The following is a 24,281-nucleotide window of genomic DNA, read 5'->3' as shown; positions in this document are numbered from 1 at the left end:
TTGTCTGATATCTCTATCCGAGCTATTGAAGCACATATCCCAGACTTGTGCCTAGGGAAATGGGAAGAGTTGGGGATTTCTAAACTGAATCTCTTGTTTGAATCCTCCTGTCTCAGAACCTTCAGTTCCCTGCAGGAACAATTTGGTCTCAGTAAGAATTGTTTTTATCAATACTTAAAACTTAGACACTTACTTACTTCTCAGTCTTTCGTGGTGGATGACCTTCCCTAGAAATTTTACAGGCTGGGGCAGACTTTTTAGCGCCTCAAACCCCCCATTCAAAGGTCTTTCTTACATATACAAACTATTCTCACACGATACAGATATTCAATTAAAGTATCGCTATATGCTAAAGAGGGAAAAGATCTTTTAATGCTTCACTGGAACAGTGGTGGGAGTCGACTAGATGGATATTTAAGTCCTCTTCCTGTATTAACCATATGGAGCAAATTAAAAAGATTCAGTTAGATTGGTATATGTGCCCTTTGAAGATTGCATCTTATTCTCCCCAATTTTCTTCCACGTGTTGGAAGGGGTGTCAACTATTGGGGGATATTTGGCATATGTGGAGGGGTGTCAACTATTGGGAGATATTGGGCATATGTGGTGGCTCTGCCCTAAGGTCCAGGTATTTTGGAGAGCAGTGGAGGATCTCATTAACTCTCTTATGGGTATGAGAATAAATCTCTCGGGCTAATTAGCAGTCCTTAACATTGGTATAGACGACCTTCCTTTTCCTGTAAGAACCTGTGTTTCTCATATCCTTATTGCTGCCAGACATTGCTTAGCACTTTGTTGGAAGACTCCTAGGGTACCTACCTTAGCTGATTTGATAAATAAAATGAATAAACATTACTAATATGAATCAATCCTCACTTTAAACCTGTCACATAGAACCAATATAGAGGAAAGGTGGGCCTTGTAGAGTGCTTCTCAATAGGCCTATATACCTAATATTCCCTGAATTCAGTTTTTGCAACTCTAGATCTTTCAAATGAAGTATGCATTCTAGGATCTCCATTTTCTCTTATGGCATCCTGTTTAGTGGCTATATTGTTATTCCCATGTTAATTCTTCCGATTCCTAATTTCCCATCCTATACCAACTACCCCCCCCTTATATATAATTGTAAGGTAATTGTGTCATATACAAATGTATCAAACCAAAGTGCCCTTTAAGGCTATGTGCACGCATAGTTTTAGGTGCTGTGGATTTTTCCGCGTGGATTAGGCCTGTTTCACACATCAGTTTTTGCTGTCAGTTGCAATCCGCTAAAATGGAGGAAAAACGGATCCGTCGGCGGATTGACGCAACGTGTGGGACCGGACCGTTGCTTTGACGGATCCGGCAAAGGCTGATTCTTAAAGAAACCCGAGCCCGGAAAAAGGAAGGGGAGAGAGAGAGAAAATTTTTTCATCCGCCAGAACAGAGTTTAGGGTTAAATTTCCGGCTGAGTCAATTCCTCCGGGCATGTGCACTGTAAAATGTGGATCCGGCCAGCCAAAAAAATTTGCATTGTCCGTCCGTGCAGGTCGGCGGACGCCAAAATTTTGGCGGATCTGTATAAAAATGGATCCAACGGATGACCATCCGTCAAGATCCGCCGGTAATGCAACTCAATGGGAAAAAAAACGGATCCGCCAAGAAAAATGGCGGATCTGTTTTTTTTAGCAAAACGGCGGATTTTGACTGACAGTGACAGACGGATGTGTGAAAGAGGCCTTAGGAAAAATCCGCAGGTAAATTCTCAGGTCAAAAGACCTGCAGTTTACCTGCGGATTAGCCTGCGGTTTCATACCTCTACAATGGAGGTGTGAAACTGCTGCAGATTCCACACAAAGAATTGACATGCTGCGGATTTGAACCCGCAGCAAATCCGCGCAGAAAAATCCGCAGCATGTGCACAGCGTTTTTCAGTTTATCATTGAAAACAATGGTACTGTACAACGCACCGAAATCTGCTGCGGACCCGCAGAGCCGGAAACGCTGCGGATCCGCAGCAGAATCCGCAATGTGTGCACATGGCCTTACTTGTTACTGCTTTTGGAAAAGTTCAATAAAAAGTTATTGGTTTACATAAAAAATTCTGGAATGTTTCAAAATATTCCAGTGATTTTTTTTTGTGACACATTATATTTTATGATAATGGAATGGTAAATTGAGGTTGATAGGTTTTGTGTTTATTTCTAAAAATATTAGAAAGGTAACAAATTTTAAAAAATTAGCGATTTTCAAACTTTGAATAATAATCAATTTAATCCAGATAGTCATACCACACAAAATAGTTAATAAATAACATTAGTTTTGAAGTGACTTTGGGAGGACCTATATATTGGAAACTCCCCAAAAGTGATGCCAAAACAGCACCCCTTAACGTATTCACAACTGCTTTCAGGTAGTTTATTAACCCTTCAGATGATTCTCAGGAATTAGTGCAAAGTGGCATGACAGAAAAAAGGACATTTATTTTTGCCACTTCAACGTTGCTAACTTGTGAACAGGTCACTGTAGCTGGTAGAAGACTGTTATTTGGCCATGAATTGTCATGGCAACCATCAGGATCACACGATCAAGATCTTAGAATGCTGATGCATTTAAAGAGGGAGCTCCCACACTCCGTTAATTATCTAGATGCCGAAGTCATCATTGACAGCAGTACATAAGGGGTTAAACAGCCATGGTCAGTTCCTCACCAACTGAAGCAGCAGGGTGTAAGTTATAGATTATAGCTGACAGCTGCTGGATTTTCACACGCTGCATTTTCTCCACTGCAAGTCTAGCAGTGCTCTAAATGCTGAGCACCATATAACCCCACCTACCACTGATTAACAGCTTTCTGTGTAATCTATACATTGGGGGTGTAGTTACCCAGAGCACGGCGACTACATAGCAGGAGACAGCTAGTTCTTAAGCGATAATTCCCTGCTGATAAAACACTGGTTTTAACAAAACTACAACAAGTAGTCCAATAAGTAACACACTACTGGAATCAGGGGCTCTGTAACTACTTAGATTAAATAGCAAAAACCTATTGCCAGATTTCCTTTAATTCCTTTTTAGTATGTGAGGTTTAACTTCACATATCAAAAACCAGTTTAACCTCTTAGATGCTATAGTCAGTAACTACTATGGCGTATAAGTGCCACACATGCCCCCCGAAGAAGGAAAAGTGAGTTGGGGTTGTTTTCCTTACACCCTCTGGTTGGATAAGTATGCTGATTGTTTGTTTTTGTGCTTTAAATTTGATCGCACTGTTGGGCACCTGGCCATATTAATGTTTATGTTACTACCTCCATAACTGCCTGTTAATTCACATAGAGGACTCTATTATTAATAGGTGTTGGGAACTCTTCCTTTATTTTCTCCCTATCATATATGTTGTATTTTCAGGACTTACTGTAGTTCCAGATTACATTTAGCCGCAGTGTATCTGCACTCCTATCAACATTTTGGACTCGACCACCCATTTCTAATTTAACTGTGGTATTTCTCACCCTTGATGTTAGTATTACGATTTTGCTTTGGGTGGTTATTTATCATCCACTGTATAAGTGAGTTATGTTGCACTCACTGTCACAATTTTAATGTTTCCCCATTTTTTGGTGTATCCTAATAAAATTGCACCTTTTAAATTAATTGAAATAAATCATCTTTTCCTTTGATTTATTAAATTAGTCCTTATGGCAAGTATGTGGTTATATAACGGGTGTCCTCTCAACTCCCCCCTAAACATAATCAATGCGTAAAGATGGATTGTCAAGGCAGTCAAGGACCTGTGCCATATTTGAGGTTGTTAAATTTACAATATACTGTAATTCAAAAGTCTCTAGGAGGACTAAAAAACAAGTCAAACATAGATTAAAAAATTTAGACACTAAACAAAAAAAAAAATGTCCATCCCATTCTGATTTTGGAAATACATTTTTTAATGTTTACAAAAAAAAGTTAAGAAACTGGCATATCTAGATCTGATAAAAGATATATTTTGAAAATTATACCTGCCATAAAAAAATAAAACCGCCAGATTTTGTTTCTCGGCCAACTCGCCTCACAAAAACATTGATTAAAAAAAAAAAAAAAATCTAATACTCATATGGACCCGATGATTGATCCAATAAAAGCTACAGGTTGCCTTGCAAAAACAAGGCATCCATCAGCTCTTTAGGTTTTACCCCACAAACATGTTTTAATTTTTTCTTATTATTATTACATTAAACGGTTCTCATACTTTTTTTAATTCTTCATGAATAAGGGGATGAAAAAAAACTAAGGAGATAAAATTAAAAATGGATACACAGAGCTATCCTCAGGCATTGCTCTCACATCCTTTGTTGTGGACAGAGTAGCTCGCACTCTTGAACTTTGGTTGACAGCGGGACTTGACTGATACCATCTATTTATCTCCCCAATCGGTGATCAAGACTAACCATGCAGGGTGCCCAAACTTTAACATTGGCCCATTTTCCCTTTTGTGATTTTTAAAATGTAAAAGTTGTAAGCATATTTTTTTGCCTAAAACTTTAGGTCTTTTAGAGATCATCTCATCTTCAACTTGCTTAGGCCTGTTTCACACTTCAGTTTTGTGTGTCAGTCAAAATCCGCCAAAATGGCGGAAAGCGGATCTGTTGCTAAACTGATGTGAACGGATGCCACCGGACCGTTTTTTTTGACGGATCCGATGAATGAAGAATTTTAAAGGAACCGTAGTCGAGAGAGAGAGAGAATTTTTACCGTCCGCCAGAAATGATTTCAGGGTTAAATTTCCAGCTGACTTCCTTCCTCCGGGCATGCGCACTCTAAAATGTGGATCCTGCAGCAAAAAAAACGTTGCATGGTCCGTCTGGGCATGTCGGCGGACGCAAAAAATTTGGCGGATCTGCAAAAAACCGGATCCAACGGATGACCATCCGTCAAGTTCCGCCGGTAATGCATCTCAATGGGGAAAAATCGGATCCGCCAAAAAAAATGGCGGATCCGTTTTTTTTAAAAACGGCGGATTTTAACTGATGGTCAAAAACGGAAGTGTGAAACAGGCCTTAACTGTTCATAATAACAGTAATTTTGACCAGGGGTGCCCAAACTTGTACATGCCATTCTAATTTAGGCGAGCAAAAAAAATTCCAATCTAACTTTAAAAAAATAGTATAACAAATAGAGAGTGACACTTATAAACAATTTGAATATTTGTATAGATATTTTTCACTTCAATTTGATTTTTACAGTATCAATGCAAATATTTGTACAATACTTTTAAGAATTTATGTATTAAAAATAGTATGACTTAGGGCAGACCTGGGCAAAGGTCAGCCCACAGGCCCACTTGTGGCCCTTTGGCTGCCCTGCTGCATCCCACGGACTAGGATAGCCAAAGAGTTTTATGCAGTGGCATCCTGCACTACGTCATCTGCCAGTCATCTCACGTTCATCGATAACTGCATCCTCGGGATGAATACAATGCTGGAACAGAAAGCCATCAACTCCCTCTTCCATTATTGTGCCTCTGCATTTGTTGATCAAAATACAAGGACCGAAAAACAGAAGCTGTATGATTTATGATTTACTGCTGAATTTAAACTTTATAAAAAGCAGTAGATTATATGGTTTAGATTTGCAGCTACAGTTAACCCCTTAACAACCAGAGGTATTTTTGTCTTTGAATTTTCATTTTTTTGCTCCCTTTCTTCCCAGAACCATAACTTTTATATTTTTGGCCAAAATGGCCATGTGAGGGCTTGTTTTTTGCAGGACAAGTTGTACTTTTGAACGACATGATTGGTTTTACAAATCGTGTACTGGAAAACAAGAAAATAATTCAAAGTGCGCTGAAATGTTCAGTAATTGCTAAAACTGACTTGCCATTATGATTCTCCAGGTCATTACAAGTTCATAGACGCCTAACATGTATAGGTTCTTTTTTTATTTAAGTACCCAAAGCCAGGCCCGGCGTCCGCACCCAGCGCACCCGGGCAAGTGCCGGAGCCCTGGCGAGACGGGGGCCCACTCACACTGTCTGGGAATGCGACCTTGGCTTTAATCAGTGGCGGCGGCGCCAGCAGCAGACGCGCTTCTATTGGACGCACGCATACATTCTCATTCAGGCCAACGATAGCATGCCGTCAGAGTCCAGGAAGTCAGGAGTGTCTTCCTGTGATTGGTGGAGAGCTCCCCTGTCCTCCCTGTCTCTTCTCACGTGCGCCGCGCAGGGAGGAAGTGACGAGGTGAAGACAAGACGAGGCGGGCGGAGGACAGAACGAAGCTTAGTTTGTGTGCATGGAAACGGAGGGACCGTCCGGAGATACCAACACATCGCTCGCTGAGGCTCCAGTCCTCGCTGCAAGTGGCGGCTCCTGCTGCGGCAGCTGGCGGACACCGACACATGATCCCGGCAGCGGCGCTCGCTGAGACTCCTCGCTCCCCATGTGGCGGCTCCTGCTGCAGCTGGCACCGGACACCGACACATGATCCCGGCGCTCGCTGAGGTTCCTCGCTCCCCATGTGGCGGCTCCTGCTGCAGCTGGCACCGGACACAGACACATGATCCCGGCGCTCGCTGAGGCTCCTCGCTACAAGTAGCGGCTCCTGCTGGCTGCTGCGGCAGCTGGCACTGCAGGTACTTAGTAGTAACACTTCTCAACCCCAGAAAAAGGTGACTTCTGGCTTTAGGGGAGGAGGTGATTGCTACAACAATGAAATAACGATTAGGGGGATCGGGCCGGGGTCTCATTGCTTCATAATCATTACAATTCATCAGGAGGAGCACGCTGATAATGCCAAACCTCCAGGGGGGCTCCGAGGAGAGTATGGTATGCAACTTATGGAATCCACAAGTGTCCATCTGTATCATTGGTTCTGTATCTGTGAGTGAAACTTTAGTTTGGCAGAATTGAATGGTAGTTATTACGGCTTTTCCATGTTCCTACGTTCAAAAAACTGCTTTGTTCTGCTACATTTTTCTGTTTTTCAAAAGAAATCTGCTTTGATTACTGTACAGTATATTTCACTTATGTTTTGTAGCATTTTACCAATTTTTGCCAAAGTTTACACTTTTTATGCACTTTTATACCAGATATGAAACATGTTCTTTTTTTAGTGCAAAACCACAAGGATTCTGCACTCCCATATTTGTTTTTAAATTAAATGTGCGTTTAGTGCAGATTACTGGCTAATGCATTTTCAATATTGCGGTCATAAAGGGCTGGAGAAATTAGATAACAGATCAGATATGATGGAATTTTCGTAAGTTTTAGTGGAAATTATAGAACATGGTTCGTATAAAAAATGAATCGCATAGCCATTCAGAAGACAAAGTAGCTAAAAGTCCAGAATTTGATGCAACTGTCCGAATTTTGGGGACAAAACAATGGCTGTCTGTCAGTACTAGGTAAGAAAGGGAACGGAGTTTACGTAAGTTGTTTGAAATCACCAAAGTTTTGGGGAAGTTCAGTATAGACTTGTGGGCAGTCCAAGATAGGGCTGACACTAATTCTAGCCAAATTTGGCTTTGCTGCATTGCAGTAGATGTACAGTCATGGCCAAAAGTTTAGAGAATGACACAAATATTAATTTTTACAAAGTCTACTGCTTCATTTTTTCTAATGGCAATTTGCATATACTCCAGAATGTTATAAAGAGTGATCAGCTTAACAGCAATTACTTGCAAAGTCAATATTTGCCTAGAAAATTAACTTTATCCCCCAAAACACATTTCAACATCATTGCAGCCCTGCCTTAAAAGGACCAGCTAACATCGTTTCAGTGATTGCTCCATTAACACAGGTGTGGGTGTTGATGAGGACAGGACTGGAGATCAATCTGTCATGATTAAGTAAGAATGACACCACTGGACACTTTAAAAGGAGGCTGGTGCTTGGCGTCATTGTTTCTCTTCTGTTAACCATGGTTATCTCTAAAGAAACACGTGCAGTCATCATTGCACTGCACAAAAATGGCCTAACAGGGAAGAGTATCGCAGCTAGAAAGATTGCACCTCAGTCAACAATCTATCGCATCATCAAGAACTTCAAGGAGAGAGGTTCCCTTGTTGCCAAAAAGGCTCCAGGGCGCCCAAGAAAGCCCAGCAAGCGCCAGGACCGTCTCTTAAAAGTGTTTCAGCTGCGGGATCGGGCTACCAGCAGTGCAGAGCTTGCTCAGGAATGGCAGCAGGCAGGTGTGAGTGCATCTGCACGCACTGTGAGGTGGAGACTCTTGGAGCAAGGCCTGGTCTCAAGGAGGGCAGCAAAGAAGCCACTTCTCTCCAGGAAAAACATCATGGACAGACTGATATTCTGCAAGAGGTACAGGGAGTGGACTGCTGAGGACTGGGGTAAAGTCATTTTCTCTGATGAATCCCCTTTTCGATTGTTTGGGACATCTGGAAAACGGCTTATTCGGAGAAGACCAGGTGAGCGCTACCACCAGTCTTGTCTCATGCCAACTGTCAAGCATCCTGAAACCATTCATGTGTGGGGTTGCTTCTCAGCCAAGGGAATGGGCTCTCTCTCAGTCTTGCCTAAAAACACAGCCATGAATAAAGAATGGTACCAGAATGTCCTCCAAGAGCAACTTCTCCCAACCGTCCAAGAGCAGTTTGGCGATCAACAATGCCTTTTTCAACATGATGGAGCACCTTGCCATAAAGCAAAGGTGATAACTAAATGGCTCAGGGAACAAAACAGAGATTTTAGGACCATGGCCTGGAAACTCCCCAGATCTTAATCCCATTGAGAACTTGTGGTCAATCATCAAGAGACGGGTGGACAAACAAAAACCTTCAAATTCAGACAAAATAAAAGCATTGATTTTGCAAGAATGGACTGCTATCAGTCAGGATTTGATCCAGAAGTTGATTGAGAGCATGCCAGGGAGAATTGCTGAGGTCCTGAAGAAGGGTCAACACTGCAAATATTGACTTGCTGCATTAACTCATTCTAACTGTCAATATAACCTTTTGTTACTCATAATATGATTGCAATTATATTTCTGTATGTGATAAAAACATCTGACAAACACACATAAAAACCAGAGGGCAGTAGATCATGTGAAAATATAATGTGTCATTCTCTAAACTTTTGGCCATGACTGTAGTGCCCGTGGTATAACTAGAGTCTGTGATGGGCCCGCTCCAAAATTTGGATTGGGGCCCTAATCTGCAAGTTGTACAAATATATGGGCCCTTGCAGTGCCCTAGAACCTATAATGACATGATTGTTCACCTCCCATACAATAATGTCCCCTGTCCTGTTTCCTGTAATAATCTCCCTTATCTATCTACCTGTCCACGGTCCACCATCCCTGGGCCAAATCCTTCTTTAATGTCCCCCATCCTGAACCTCTCCTTTGTATAATGACTCCATCCTGAGTACCTTAATTGTAGAATGACCACCAAACTGGGCCCCTTCTATGATGTTCCCCATCCTGCAACCCTACTTTGTATAATGCTCCCCATCCTGGGCTCCTTTCATGTATAATACTCCCCAATCCTGGGTTCCTTCCTAGTGTAATACTCGGATTCTCCCCATCCTGGTCTCCTTCCTTATATTATGTTCCCTGTTGTGAGTTCATTTTCCCCTCCGTCACTGAGGCCTCGTGAACTCCCTATTCTAGTGAAGGAAGGTAGTGAGCCTGATTATCAGGCACCTGGGACTAATGAAGACGATTGGCTGAGTGGAGTCACTGACTGGATTTAAGGCAGCCTACGCCCTTTCTGCCCTGCGGGTGATTTCTCTGTGGACTCTTGGACACCAGTCTGATTCCTGCTCTCCTAAAGCTAAGTTTTCTGTTTTGCCTTTTTGCATCTAAGATTTGTTTTTGTTTTTCTTGCTTTTTGGATTCTGCCACTCCCTGCTGGAGTGTGCAGTGTTCCTTGAGCTCTGTCTTCTGAAAGTACCTGAGTGCTGATTTAGTTTTTAAAGCTTAGTTGCTTCAGGGCCATTTTTATATCAGCTTGTTGGCTTTTGTCTCTGATAGGGTTTTGGCAGATTGCAGACAGCAGCCTTCCTATCCGTTCCTATCTAGGTAGTTTTTGGGCCCCATCTTTGCTCAGCCTGTCTTTCTGTCTGTGTAAGTGTTTTCATCTTGCTTCACCGTCATTATATGTGGGGGGCTGCCTATTGCTTTGGGGTCTGCTCTGGGGCAGTTAGATTTCCCCTTTCCTTCTTTAGGCCTATGTATCTCTCCGGCTGTGATCGAGGGGTCTAGGTCATCGTAGGAACCCCCCATGGCTACTGCTAGTTGTGTTGATAGGTTCAGGGGTCTGCAATCTGATAGTTGCCATCTTCTCTGGTTTTCAGGACTTAGCTAGCATTTCTGTTTTTTGCCTCCTACGGTGACTCAATCATAACAGAATCACCCGCCAAACCGCAGATCCTGGGCTACTCAATAGCAGGAAAGAATTGTGTTTAAAAAAAAAAAAAGGGTGTGTGTATATTCTTTCCTCTATATCTCTGAGGCCGTAGGGGGAATTTTTTTTTCTCTCAATGGAGGTAAAGCAAGTGTCTGATCGTGTGGAGCAGCTCGCTGCTGAAGTGCGAGGAATTTCCGCCTATCTTGCTCGTTCACATGCTGTTGAACCAAAGATCCCCACACCTGATGTATTTTTTGGGGATCGATCTAAATTTTTGAGTTTCAAAAATAATTGTAAATTATTTTTTGCTTTGAAGCCTAACTCGTCAGGGAGCCCCGCGCAGCAGGTTAAAATTGTCATCTCTTTGCTGCGCGGCGATCCCCAGGATTGGGCGTTTTCTTTTAAACCAGATGACCCTATTCTGACTAATGTGAACGCATTTTTTCAAGCCTTGGGGTTGCTGTACGACGAACCTAATGCTATTGATCAGGCTGAAAAGACCCTGTTAGCATTGAACCAGGGTCGAGAATCTGCAGAGTTGTACTGTCAAAAGTTCCAAAAGTGGGCGGTCCTTACTACCTGGAATGATAGTGCCTTGGCTGCTCTCTTTCGGAAGGGTTTGTCAGAAGCCGTAAAAGATACTATGGTGGGATTTCCTGTTCCCTCTGGTCTGGACGATTCTATGTCTTTAGCCATTCAGGTTGATCGGCGTTTACGTGAACGCAGGATTACACGAGAGGTGTGGCCACCGGTTGAACAGACGTCTGAACCTATGCAATGTGATAGAGTTTTGTCTAAGGCGCAACGTCAGGAATTCAGAAGGCGTAATAAGCTGTGTTTTTTCTGTGGAGATGCCTCACATGTTATTTCTGTTTGTCCTAAACGTGAGAAACGCTTTGCACACACGTTTTCTGTTGGTGGGGTTCAGCCTAAGTTTCTTTTGGCGATTACTCTGATCTGTTCCCTGTCCACATTTTCTGCCAAGGCTTTTGTGGATTCGGGAGCAGCGCTAAACCTAATGGACTTGGATTTTGCTAAACGTGGATTTCCGTTGACACCTCTGCAGACGCCTATCCCTTTGAGGGGGATTGATGCTACCCCTCTGGCTAAAAATAAACCTCAGTTTTGGACCCAGTTGGTCATGCGGGTCGCCCCAGACCACCAAGAAAATTGCAGATTTTTGGTGTTGCATGGTCTGCATGATGCCGTTGTTCTGGGGTTTCCCTGGTTGAAGATTCATAATCCAGTTTTGGATTGGAAGTCTGTGTCTGTGGTGAGTTGGGGTTGCCGGTGTACCTTTAGTGAGGCTCCGGTTTTTTCCACCTCTCCTCAGTCGCATGAGGTTCCTGACTATTTGGCGGACTACTATGATGTATTTAGTGAGAATGAGTCTGCGTCCTTGCCTCCTCATAGGAGTTATGACTGTGCAATTGAACTAAACCCGGGGTGTAAATTTCCTAAGGGTCGGCTCTTCAATTTATCTGTACCCGAGCACAAGGCTATGCGGTCCTGTATTAAGGAGGCGTTGGAGAAGGGTCATATTAGACCATCCTCTTCACCCTTAGGTGCCGGTTTCTTTTTTGTGGCCAAGAAGGATGGTTCTTTAAGGCCTTGTATTGATTATCGTGCCCTCAATAAAATTACTATTAAATATCAGTATCCGTTACCCCTGATTTCGGATCTATTCTCTAGAGTCAGAGGTGCTTGCTGGTTTACCAAGCTTGACCTCAGGGGGGCGTATAATCTTATCCGCATTAAGCAGGGGGATGAATGGAAGACGGCGTTTAATACTCCGGAGGGACATTTTGAGTACCTGGTGATGCCTTTTGGGCTCACTAATGCCCCTTCTGTCTTCCAGTGCTTCATGAACGATATTTTCCGAGACTTTGTCGATAAATTTTTGATTATCTATCTGGATGATATTTTGATCTTCTCCAAGGATTGGGATTCTCATGTGGAACATATTCGGACTGTGTTCCGGATCTTGAGAGAGAATTCTCTGTATGTCAAAGGATCAAAATGCCTTTTTGGAGTACAGAGAATTTCTTTTTTGGGATTTATTTTGTCTCCGTCAACTATTGAAATGGACCCGGCCAAGGTACAGGCCATTTATGATTGGGTTCAGCCCACTTCTTTGAAGGCCCTCCAGAAGTTTTTGGGTTTTGCTAATTTTTATCGGAAATTTATAGCAAAATTTTCTAGTATTGCCAAACCATTGACTGACCTGACCAGGAAGGGTGCGGATGTGTTGAATTGGTCTCCGGAGGCGGTTGCTTCCTTTCAGGAGCTGAAGCGTAGATTTACCTCCGCCCCGGTTCTGCGGCAACCTGATGTCTCACTCCCGTTCCAGGTAGAGGTGGATGCTTCTGAGATTGGTGCAGGAGCGGTGTTGTCCCAAAAGGATCCAGTAACATCTAAAATGAATCCCTGTGCTTTCTTTTCCCGTAAGTTCTCTTCATCTGAACGTAACTATGATGTGGGGAATCGGGAACTGTTGGCCATGAAATGGGCATTTGAGGAGTGGAGACATTGGTTGGAGGGAGCCAAACATCAAGTTGTGGTCCTCACTGACCACAAAAATTTGATTTACCTAGAGTTGGCTAAACGCTTGAACCCTAGACAGGCTAGGTGGGCCTTGTTTTTTACACGTTTTGATTTTGTGGTCTCTTTCCTTCCTGGAACTAAGAATGTCAAGGCAGACGCCCTCTCTAGGAGTTTCTTTGCTGATTCTCCTGTGGTGACCAAGCCTGCCACCATCTTAGGCGAAGGGGTAGTTCTTTCTGCCATCTCGCCCGATTTGAGACTTGCTCTGCAAGAGTTCCAGGAGGACAAACCTGAGCGTTGCCCCAGTGGAAAGTTGTATGTTCCTGACCAGTGGAAGAAGTGAGTGATGTCTGAAGTTCATTGCTCTGCATTGGCTGGTCATCCAGGTATTTTTGGTACTAGAGATCTGGTGAGTCGCTCTTTTTGGTGGCCCACCTTGTCTCATGATGTCAGGAATTTTGTGCAGTCCTGTGGGACTTGCTCCCGGTCTAAATCTTGTTCTCGCTCTAGTGGGTTGTTGATGCCTTTGCCGGTCCCCAGGAGGCCATGGACCCATATTTCAATGGATTTCATTTCTGATATGCCGGTCTCTCAAAGAATGACTGATATTTGGGTGATTTGTGATAGGTTCTCTAAGATGGTTCATCTTGTACCACTCCCTAAGTTGCCATCTTCCTCTGAGTTGGTGCCTTTGTTTTGCAACAGGTGGTTCGCTTGCACGGGATTCCTGAGAACATTGTATCTGACAGAGGAGTTCAATTTGTGTCTAAATTTTGGAGGACGTTCTGTTCCAAGTTGGCAATTCAGTTGTCCTTCTCCTCTGCTTTTCACCCTCAGACCAATGGGCAGACAGAGAGAACAAACCAGACCTTGGAGTCGTATTTGAGATGTTTTATTTCCGCTGATCAGGATGATTGGGTTTCATTTTTGCCCTTGGCCGAATTTGCTTTGAATAATAGAGCTAGTTCTGCCACTTTGATGTCACCTTTTTTTCGTAACTTTGGTTTTCACCCTCGATTTTCTTCAGGCCAGGTGGAGCCTTCTGCCTGCCCAGGTGTTGACACTGTGGTGGAGAGAATGCACCAGATCTGGGACCAAGTGGTGGATAAGTTATCTCTCTCCCAGGAAAAGGCCCAGCGGTTTTCCAATCGACATAGGACCATTGGTCCCCAGTTTAAGATTGGTGATATGGTGTGGTTATCATAAAAAAATATTGCTATGAAGGTGGCTTCTCCTAAGTTTAAGCCTAGATTTATTGGACCTTACAAGATTTTGGAGATTATTAATCCGGTCTCTTTTCGTTTGGCTCTTCCTGTCACATTTAAGATCCATAATGTGTTCCATAAGTCCTTGTTGAAGAGGTTTGTTGAGCCAGTTGTGCCTGAGGTGGCACCTCCGGACCCTGTATTGGTTGAAGGTAACTTGGAATATGAGGTAGAGAAAATTCTGGATTCCCGTCTGGCTAGACGGAGACTCCAGTATTTGGTTAAGTGGAAGGGTTATGGTCAGGAGGATAATTCCTGGGTCTCTGCCTCTGATATTCATGCCAAAAGATTGGTGCGTGCCTTTCATCGGGCTCACCCTGATCGCCCTGGTAGCGTTGTTGAGGGTTCGGTGACCCCTCCTCAAGGGGGGGTACTGTTGTGAGTTCATTTTCCCCTCCGTCACTGAGGCCTGGTGAACTCCCTATTCTAGTGAAGGAAGGTAGTGAGCCTGATTATCAGGCACCTGGGACTAATGAAGACGATTGGCTGAGTGGAGTCACTGACTGGATTTAAGGCAGCCTACGCCCTTTCTGCCCTGCGGGTGATTTCTCTGTGGACTCTTGGACACCAGTCTGATTCCTGCTCTCCTAAAGCTAAGTTTTCTGTTTTTCCTTTTTGCATCTAAGATTTTTGTTTTTCTTGCTTTTTGGATTCTGCCACTCCCTACTGGAGTGTGCAGTGTTCCTTGAGCTCTGTCTTCTGAAAGTACCTGAGTGCTGATTTAGTTTTTGAAGCTTAGTTGCTTCAGGGCCATTTTTATATCAGCTTGTTAGCTTTTGTCTCTGATAGGGTTTTGGCAGATTGCAGACAGCAGCCTTCCTATCCGTTCCTATCTAGGTAGTTTTTGGACCCCGTCTTTGCTCAGCCTGTCTTTCTGTCTGTGTAAGTGTTTTCATCTTGCTTCACCGTCATTATATGTGGGGGGCTGCCTATTGCTTTGGGGTCTGCTCTGGGGCAGTTAGATTTCCCCTTTCCTTCTTTAGGCCTATGTATCTCTCCGGCTGTGATCGAGGGGTCTAGGTCATCGTAGGAACCCCCCACGGCTACTGCTAGTTGTGTTGATAGGTTCAGGGGTCTGCAATCTGATAGTTGCCATCTTCTCTGGTTTTCAGGACTTAGCTAGCATTTGTTTTTTGCCTCCTACGGTGACTCAATCATAACAGTTCCCCATCCTGGGCTCCATCCTGGCATAGTGATCTGCATCCTAGGCCCCTTCCTGGTATAACGTCCTTGTATAATGTCCTCTTCTGTAGCTGGCATAAGAGGAACCCTCCGGCAAAGGCCCTCTGCGACTCTGATCACTACGCCCCTGTGTTATGCCTATTTTCTTGTACATAGGAGCAGTATTATAGTAGTTATATTCTTGTACATAGGGGGCAGTGTGGATTTCTGGGCAGATTTGTGTGATTTATCCTCTCCGCAGGGGGCTCAGGACTGCACCTCCGCCGCTGTCGGTTGTGTCTGGGGCTTTCCCCCTCAGATTTCATCTTTTCTGTTCAGCACATGACATCGGCTGAACATCCGCCTCGAGGCCTCCTTGGATAGTTGCAGTTTTTTTGCTGCAGATCTGCGTTACAATCCACAATAAATTTTACATCTGAAAATGTCCAATGTGATTATAGGTGTGACGTGCTGAGAAATCCACGTGGGAGGGAAGCCATGCTTTGTAGAGCCACAGCGCCCCCTACACACAGGAAGCCCTCCGCACATCAGCCCTGTGTGCATGGGGACTTCTGCCTGATGTGAACGAGCCCTAATATCTCACCCCCCGAGGCAGAATATGGTAGTGATGTGCGTGATCAGCCAGGCTCAGAGAAGTTGAGGTGGTCCTCAGGCAGCCGCGTCGTGATTATCATCGTAAGTTCTCTCGTGTCAGTGGCCACGTGATGTTATAGTGTATGTACTCTGCCACATGAGAGGAAAGTCGGACTCGGGGTGCACAGCGGGTGGGGGGCTTTCAACCTGTTGTGGTGTGTGTGACGGGGGGGGAGGTCAAAAGCATTAAAGTGGAATTAAAAGAGCCCATTGTTATGTGATGATCTCAGAGCAGTCATTCTGTGCCGATTCTCGCTCTGAGCGGTCGCTTCATGTCACCTCTCAGTGCGAGGACTGGATATAGCAGAGCCAGCATGGGACCTCGGTTGTGGATTACGTCGGAGCTGGGTATGTTTGAGTTTATAAATGGGTTAAAGAGGGTGTCTGAGTTTTTGTTTAAATAAAGGTTTTCTATCCACCTTTTATTGATGCATTTAAAAAAAATGGTTGCAGTTGGTCCCTGTTGGACTATATTATTGTTTTCCGTTCCCGTGACCACTGGAGGAAATCACTGGCCTTTCTCTCTCACCCATGACAGCACCACGGAGAGAGGGGATCCGCCCTTCAGGGACAGGAACCTACAGATAAAAAAGGGCGGTACCTCTCCTCCACCTTCAGTTGGGTTCCTGTCCCTGACGGGGGGAACCCACAGTACGGTACCTGTGTATCAAAGGAGTCCGGTAGGAAGGAAGGCTCTCTCTTTGTGTTTCCAGGGTCCTCGGAAAGGGCTCAAGGCATCCAAGAGTACCCTGGCAAGGTGGATAAGGGATGCGATTGCCCTGGCATACTCATTCAGTGGAAATACCATCCCGGAGGGGCTGAGAGCTCATTCCACAAGGGCAATGGCGACCTCATGGGCTGAAAGATCTGAGGTATCAATAGAACAAATCTGTAAGGCAGCCACCTGGTCATCACCTTCGACCTTTTTTAGGCACTATAGATTAGATCTAGCCTCTACGTCTGACCTGACCTTCGGGAGAAGGGTCCTTCAGGCGGTGGTCCCTCCCTAAGCTACCAATCTCTATAATTCTCTCCGTGGTGCTGTCATGGGTGAGAAAGAATAGCTTACTCACCGATAACGGTGTTTCTCGGAACCCATGACAGCACCTGCTTATTCCCCTCCCCTTCACGAGTATGGTGAGCACGCTTTTGCTGTGAGTAGAGTGTTTCCGTTTAGGCACGGTGCTTTTGATAAATAAGCAGTGTTATAATATTGTGTATATATTTCTGTTGTCTAACTAACCTAGAGACACTCTGATGCTCTGTAACCAACTGAAGGCGGAGAGGTACCGCCCTTTTTATCTGTAGGTTCCTGTCCCTGAAGGGCGGATCCCCTCTCACCGTGCTGCTGTCATGGGTTCCGAGAAACACCGTTATCGGTGAGTAACTAAGCTATTTTATGTCATGTACAAGCAAGAACCAAAGCTAATGATTTTTACACCAATCAGCTGTAATGCATCTAAAAATTCAATGTTGAATGAAGGTATATTTGCAAATTCAACATGGAATAAATAGATGGTTTGGGTCACCGTTTTTGTAAAAGGTGCACTGTTGAGGACAGTTTCTATTAGTAGGGTACATTTATCAATGTTGATTTGCCTCTGATATTACAGGTACAGAGTTAGCCATCTGCTAAAGCACAGGATCTACATGTCACCTACGCCGAGTGACACAGTGCAGAAACGCCACTATCAGGACTTATTTTCCAGAACATACATGTGGACTAGTAAGTGACTAATCATTACTAGAAATCAGGTCGGACTCGGAGTTCCACTTGCGAAAGCCTCGCATCATTTCACCCTGCACAGCCGCCCGTTCTTTGCAGCTGCATAGAAATACGGACATTTCGGGTGATGCAATGCAAGGCTTGCGCGCATCGCTCTCGCAAGTGGGACTCCGGCCCTACTCCAATAACTGGTCTCAACCCCAACTGCTTATCTTCCCGCTTGCATGGGAAAATTGCAGTCAATCCCTACTTCCTTCTATAGTTGCATAAATAGCAACAATCTTCAGAGACCTTAACATGCTGCAGTTATCAGCCATACAAGAGGCCAGGCTATTGCTCATGGCCGATAGTTGCTATAAAAATCATAAAGTTGACAATAGAAAATGCTCTAGATTTTACAGCTTTTTTATGCCAAAATGGAAAGTAGTGATCAACTTTCAGATGAACAGGCACCTCCATACAAGAAGTGCACAAGTCTGGAAGTCAGAAAAGAGAAGCACTTACTGGAAGAGAAAGTGAAGAAGCTCACTACCATTGATCACTTTTTTATGAAGTCTACACAAAAGGACAGTGGAGAGTCAACCAGTTGCACTACGTCATCAGAAATTCAACCAAGTTGAAGTGTGTCTGTAGAAGCATTTTCCAGCACTGATGAAGTTACTGAAGAAATTGAAGATTCTTCACATCAGCAACTCCTCAGTCTTTCTGAACCTCGGCCAGATCTAACCAATGATCCTGCTGAATGGCCTGATATAATTTCTGATGTGCTGAGATGCCAGGCAGTAAAAAGGGGTCCCAAACAAGTGAGAATGGAAAATTTCCCGCTCACAGACTTCTCTGATGGTTCAAAGAGACGCTTCGCTTGTACCTATTACTACAGGTTAATGGGTACTGGAATCAAGGTTTTAGGAGACTGGCTTGTTTACTCCACAGTTGGAGATTGCATATATTGTTTCTGTTGCCGGTTGTTTGACAATAAAGCAAAATCTGTGTTTTCGAGTCCTGGTGGTTTCAGGGAATGGAAACATGTCAGTGGTAAGGGATCTTTACACTCCCAAAAAATATCCAGTCATCACTTCTCCAATTATGCAAAATGGAAAGAGCTGGAAGCTAGCTTAACATCGGGAAGAGCCATTGAAAAAAATTTGCGTAGGCAAATCCATTTAGAACAACATTGGCGTGAAGTTTTGTTTCGGATACTGAAGGAGATTCGATGGTTGGCAAAAAACACTCTCATTCAGAGGATCATCAGATACTGTATTCACAGAACACAACGGGATTTTTCTCCAGTTACTGGAACTGATCTCTGAATTTAATTTGGTTCTGAAGGAACACTTGCAGTGTGCTAAAGAAGGCACAAATGTGCATTATTTGAGCAAAGATATGCAAAACAACTTTTTACATTTGATTGGAGATGCATTAATGCAAATAATAATGGAAAAAGTGAAGGGAGCTAAATTTTTCAGCATAATCGTAGACTGCACACCTGACATCTCTAAGCAAGAGCAGTTGTCCCTAGTGCTGCAATATGTGGTCATGGACAGGGTGGATTGATTTAAATCACGCCGATTTAAATCATGATTTAAATCACGATTTAAATCAAAAGATTTTTTTCTATTTAAATCGGATCGATTTAAATCATGATTTTAATCATGATTTAAATCACTGATTTAAATCAAAAGGTTTTTTTTAATATAAATCACGATTAAAATGAGAAGTGAGAGCAGTGTGCATGTGCGCCCATAGTTACACGGACGAAACTAGGGGCAACGATCTAACGCCAGGGTGAGGGGGGGACCCCAAAGTAAGTAAAAATCTTTTTTGTTTTACTATATGGCAATAGGTAGGTGTTTAAAAGCAGCATGTCTTAATTGTATAAACTATTAATAGCCTCCACATTTTGTTCATACTGCCCCTTTAATTCCACACTTCTAGCTTGGTTTCAGTTTTGGTTTAGTTTCTTTTTCCCTGCATTCAGTTGACATGCCCAAACTTGTTGGATAGTCAGCAGTACTTGGCTCAGGCTGTAGTAACATCAGCAGTGCTTGGCTCAGGCTGTAGTAACAATCAAACTTCATAAGTGATCTGTGTGAGCCTGCCATGGCAGCAGGTCGTAAGAGAGACCCTATTTGGGTTCATTTTGTTGAGATGCCAGCAGCAGATCTTGGAAAGAAAGGTGCAAGAGCAAAGTGCAAATACTGTCAAAAGGATATCCAAGGACTTGTTTGCCGTTTGAAATCACATTATGAAAACTGCAACCAGAAGGGAAATGAAGATGTTGATAGTGATACAACTAATGTCAATGAACCCCCACAGCTTCTTATGCACCAGGAGCCTAGTACTAGTGGTAAGTCTGGCAATTAATTTACAACCTATTTTTTTAACAGACATTTTACTGGGATGGTTAAAGTCTATGAAAAGAAAAATTTCTAGCACTGGTAGTTCTGGAGTATAGAATTTAAATTTATGTTAAGGCAATATTTCACAGAAAATTAACACTAAAGGACATGTGCACCTTTATTTTTTTAAGGTGCACATGTCCTCCCCCCGCAGCGCTCTTACCTCCGATCCCCGCAGCGCTGAGATCCGTGGCTTCGTTTTGACCGTCCGCCTCCCGTCCTCCGGTTGCGGCCTACTCGCAGTGATCCAGCGGCGTGACGTCAGCGGGCCGCACGCTCCATTGAAATGAATGGAGGCGCGCTCGCGGACGGGCAGAACGAAGCCACGGATCCCCGCAGCGCTGACATCGGAGGTAAGAGAGCTGCGGGGGGAGGACATGTGCACACTGTGACTGGCTGCACCTTAAAAAATAAAGGTGCACATGTCCTTTAAGTAAAAATAAAGTGTGTATACGCTTATTTTTTTTTTATTGTAGGCTGCAATTCACTTTTGAAGTCTGCCAAATTGACCATTTTAAAAAAAAAAACATTTTTAAAACTTTTGTGACATAATTTTTTTCAGTTGCTGAGGCTCTGATATTAGTTACCAGTATTACAGCAACCTCACCGGAAAACTTGAGTAGCATAACTTTTGAGACAGCCCTTATAGGACGAGGACCATTACATTGTTCAAAAAGTTTGTTTCAATATTTTCGTTATATTTCTTCAAATACGCAGTCGATTTATATTTTTAATTTCTGTGCTTTCAGGGTCAAATATGGCTTGTGCTGCACGTGACAATCAATATCTGGGTACAACTTCAACAAAGCAGCCCAAAAAAAAACTTTGCGTGCAAAGTGTAGAAAAATTCATCTTAAAGACTACGACGAGCCAGAAAGAACATTTTGATGAATTAATTGCTAAATTCATATTTGCAACCAATTCTTCTTTCCGACTAGTTGAGCACCCATTGTTTGTACAAATGATCGAAGGAATTAGACCAGGCTACAAACCACCAAGTAGATTTGATATCTCAGGAAAACATCTTCAGGCTGTATACGACATAGAAAGAGCGGCTTGTACAAAATATTTGAAAGACAAGGTTGTTAACATGAGCTTGGATGGTTGGAGCAACATCCACAACGACCCCATAATTTGCACTTGTGTCACAACAGAAGATGGTGAAACTTACCTTACAGACACAATCGACACATCTGGAAATTCACATACTGCTGAATATTTACTTGAAATTGCTAAGAACTCAATTCACCAATGCCAAGAACAGTTTGGATGTAAAGTAAGGAGCTTAGTTACTGATAACGCAAGCAATGTGGCAAAAATGCGAGCGGAACTGGCACAGGATGACACAAATGTCATTACATACGGTTGTTCTGCCCATTTGTTGCATCTTTTGGCAAAAGACCTGCATATTTTGGGTGTCAAGGAACATGTTGTAGAAATTGTTAAATATTTCCGCAATAATCATTTTGCACATGCAACCTACAAGGAAATGGGAGGACTGAAGTTGGTTCTACCACAAGATGTTAGATGGAATACCTTGGCTGACTGCTTGGAACTGTTTATTAACAACTGGTCAAAATTACTGTCCATTTGCGAAACACATCGGGATAAAATTGATGCTAATATACGAAGCAAAGTATTAAATCTTGGTGTGAAGAGAAATGCCGAGGACCTTTTGGAAAGGTTAAAGCCAATATCGATTGCGTTGGATAAAATGCAGAAAGATACTGCAACCATAGCTGATGTCACAGAAGTTTGGAAAGATTTAGAAGGTTCTCTAGATCTCTTGAACCTCTCAAACAATGTAAAGGTTGCAATACAGCACCGCAAGGACCAAGCATTAAAAGAAGAACACTATTTAGCCAATATCTTGCATCCCATCTACAGAGGGAAAAAATTATCTGAGGCGGAAATCAACTCTGCAATGGAGTGGCTCGCCAATACTAACCATGACATTGTGGCAACTGTGCTGAAATTGAAGTGTGAATCTGCACCATTTCAAAAATACATGTTTGCAGATAACGTCGTTAATGAACTAAAACCACTGGACTGGTGGAAGTCGCAATCACTTGTTCTTCCAGCAAAGATAATAAATCTAGCTACTCAGCTACTGACTGCATCGGCTTCATCCGCAGGAGTAGAGAGATTGTTTTCTTCATTTGGTTTTGTGCACACAACAGTCCGAAACCGCTTAGGATAGAACTGCTAAAGCAGGACAACTGGCTTTCCTATTAAAAGTCCTAAATAAACAGTAGGCTTAAAGGACTGATGTATTCACTGAAGATGTTTGCTTACTTCAAACGTTAGAGATAGGCTATTGTTAAAAAGTACTTACTCTCTGTAGTTTAATTCTGAGTGTTTAATAGTGCAAATAAAAATTATTAGGTTTCATAATCAACTGTTTTAATATTTTTATTTGTGTAAAACAATTAGATTTGCAAAAAGACAAAGTTTTGCTTGTGTACAACTTGATTAAAAAATCTGATTTAAATCAAATGATTTAAATCAAAAAAATCTGATTTAAATCAAAAAAATCTGATTTTTTTTGATTTTTTTAAAAAAATCAAGATTTTTATCCACCCTGGTCATGGATGAAATAACCAAAACAGTGGAGGTCAAAGAAAGCTTCTTGGAATTTCTGCATGTCACAGACACAACTGGAAGAGGCCTAACAACAGTTGTGTTAGAAAGATTGACAGAATAGCATCAGTTGTGTGTCTCAAATATTCGTGGCCAGTGCTATGATAATGGAGCTAATATGAGGCCACAATATAAAGGAGTGCAGGCCATTGTTTTGGAGAAAAACCCTCATGCATTCTTTGGGCCATGTTCTCCACATAACTGGAATCTTGTAGTAGTACATGCTGCAGAGAGTTCCAACAGATCAGTTTTATGACCTTCTGAGTCGCATATATGCATTCTTTTCTGGAGCAACTAAGAGGTGGGAAGTGGCCTCTGAGCATTTATCACTATTAACACTAAAGGCTCTATCTCAGACATGATGGAGTGCTCGGCTTGAATCAGTGAAAGCCACTTTGTTTCAGTTTCCTCAGCTTGTTGAAGCTTTAGAAGTCTTTGTACATGGCATTAAATATTAGAGTGACACATACAGCGAAGCAAAAATTCTATTGGATTCAATTGGTCGTACCCTTTTGTAGTCTCATTATGTGTTTGGTATGACATCTTGCTGCAAGTCAACCAAATCAGCCTGGCTCTACAGGCGAAAACTATGAACCTCTCCAGCACAATTCCACTGGTTGAGGCCATCACTACTGCCTTCACAGAGTATTTCACATTGAGGTTCAAACAAGCAGAAAGTAAAGCTGCCGATATAAGCAAGAAGCTTGACATACCCACCGAGTACCCAGCAAGCAGAATTAGGAAAAAAATTCGGCAAGGCCATGATAAAGATTGACAAGAGCCAGCAAGCAAGTGGAATGTTATATTTAAATCCAAGAGAAGAATTTGAAGAAATATTCTTCAAGCCTTTACTTAAAACTGTGCTTGATGAAATCGAAACACGATTCGTTTTCTTAAAAAAATTCATTGCCAAGTTTGGATTTCTCAATGACATAAAAAAAGCAGCCACTGACTTGCCGACATTACAACAGCAATGTTTAACCCCTTCACCCCCAAGGGTGGTTTGCACGTTCATGACCGGGCCAATTTTTACAATTCTGACCACTGTACCTTTATGAGGTTATAACTCTGGAACGCTTCCATGGATCCCGGTGATTCTGACATTGTTTTCTCGTGACATATTGTACTTCATGTTAGTGGTAAAATTTCATTCAAATAACTTGCGTTTATTTGTGAGAAAAACGGAAATTTGACGAAAATTTAGAAAATTTCGCAATTTTCCAACTTTGAATTTTTATGCCCTTAAATCACAGAGATACGGCACACAAAAAACTTAACTAACATTTCCCACATGTTTACTTTACATCAGCACAATTTTGGAACCAAATTTTTTTTTTAAGAAGTTATAAGGGTTAAAAGTTGACCAGCGATTTCTCGTTTTTACAACACCATTTTATTTTTAGGACCACATCACATTTGAAGCCACTTTGAGGGGTCTATATGATAGAAAATACCCAAAAGTGACACCATTCTAAAAACTGCACCCCTTAAGGTGCTCAAAACCACATTCAAGAAGTTTATTAACCCTTTAGGTGCGTCACAGGAATTTT

The 24,281-nt window shown here is 42.8% G+C and overlaps 1 protein-coding gene across 1 annotated transcript; it reads left to right on the top strand.

Annotated features, from left to right (window-relative positions):
- Nucleotides 1–19,261: 19,261 nt before the first annotated feature.
- On the top strand, nucleotides 19,262–23,506 carry LOC141101483 (uncharacterized). The gene is made up of 3 exons (XM_073590607.1): nucleotides 19,262–20,039; nucleotides 20,841–21,395; nucleotides 23,250–23,506. Exons 1-3 carry the CDS (start codon nucleotides 19,793–19,795, stop codon nucleotides 23,504–23,506), a joined length of 1,059 nt encoding a protein of 352 aa, XP_073446708.1. The 5' UTR covers nucleotides 19,262–19,792.
- Nucleotides 23,507–24,281: the final 775 nt, after the last annotated feature.

Source organism: Dendrobates tinctorius, unplaced genomic scaffold (assembly GCF_039654945.1).
Source record: "Dendrobates tinctorius isolate UK_male_01 unplaced genomic scaffold, ASM3965494v1 ptg000117l, whole genome shotgun sequence".
NCBI classification, from domain to species: domain Eukaryota; kingdom Metazoa; phylum Chordata; class Amphibia; order Anura; family Dendrobatidae; genus Dendrobates; species Dendrobates tinctorius.
This window is presented reverse-complemented; position numbering and strand designations above follow the sequence as displayed.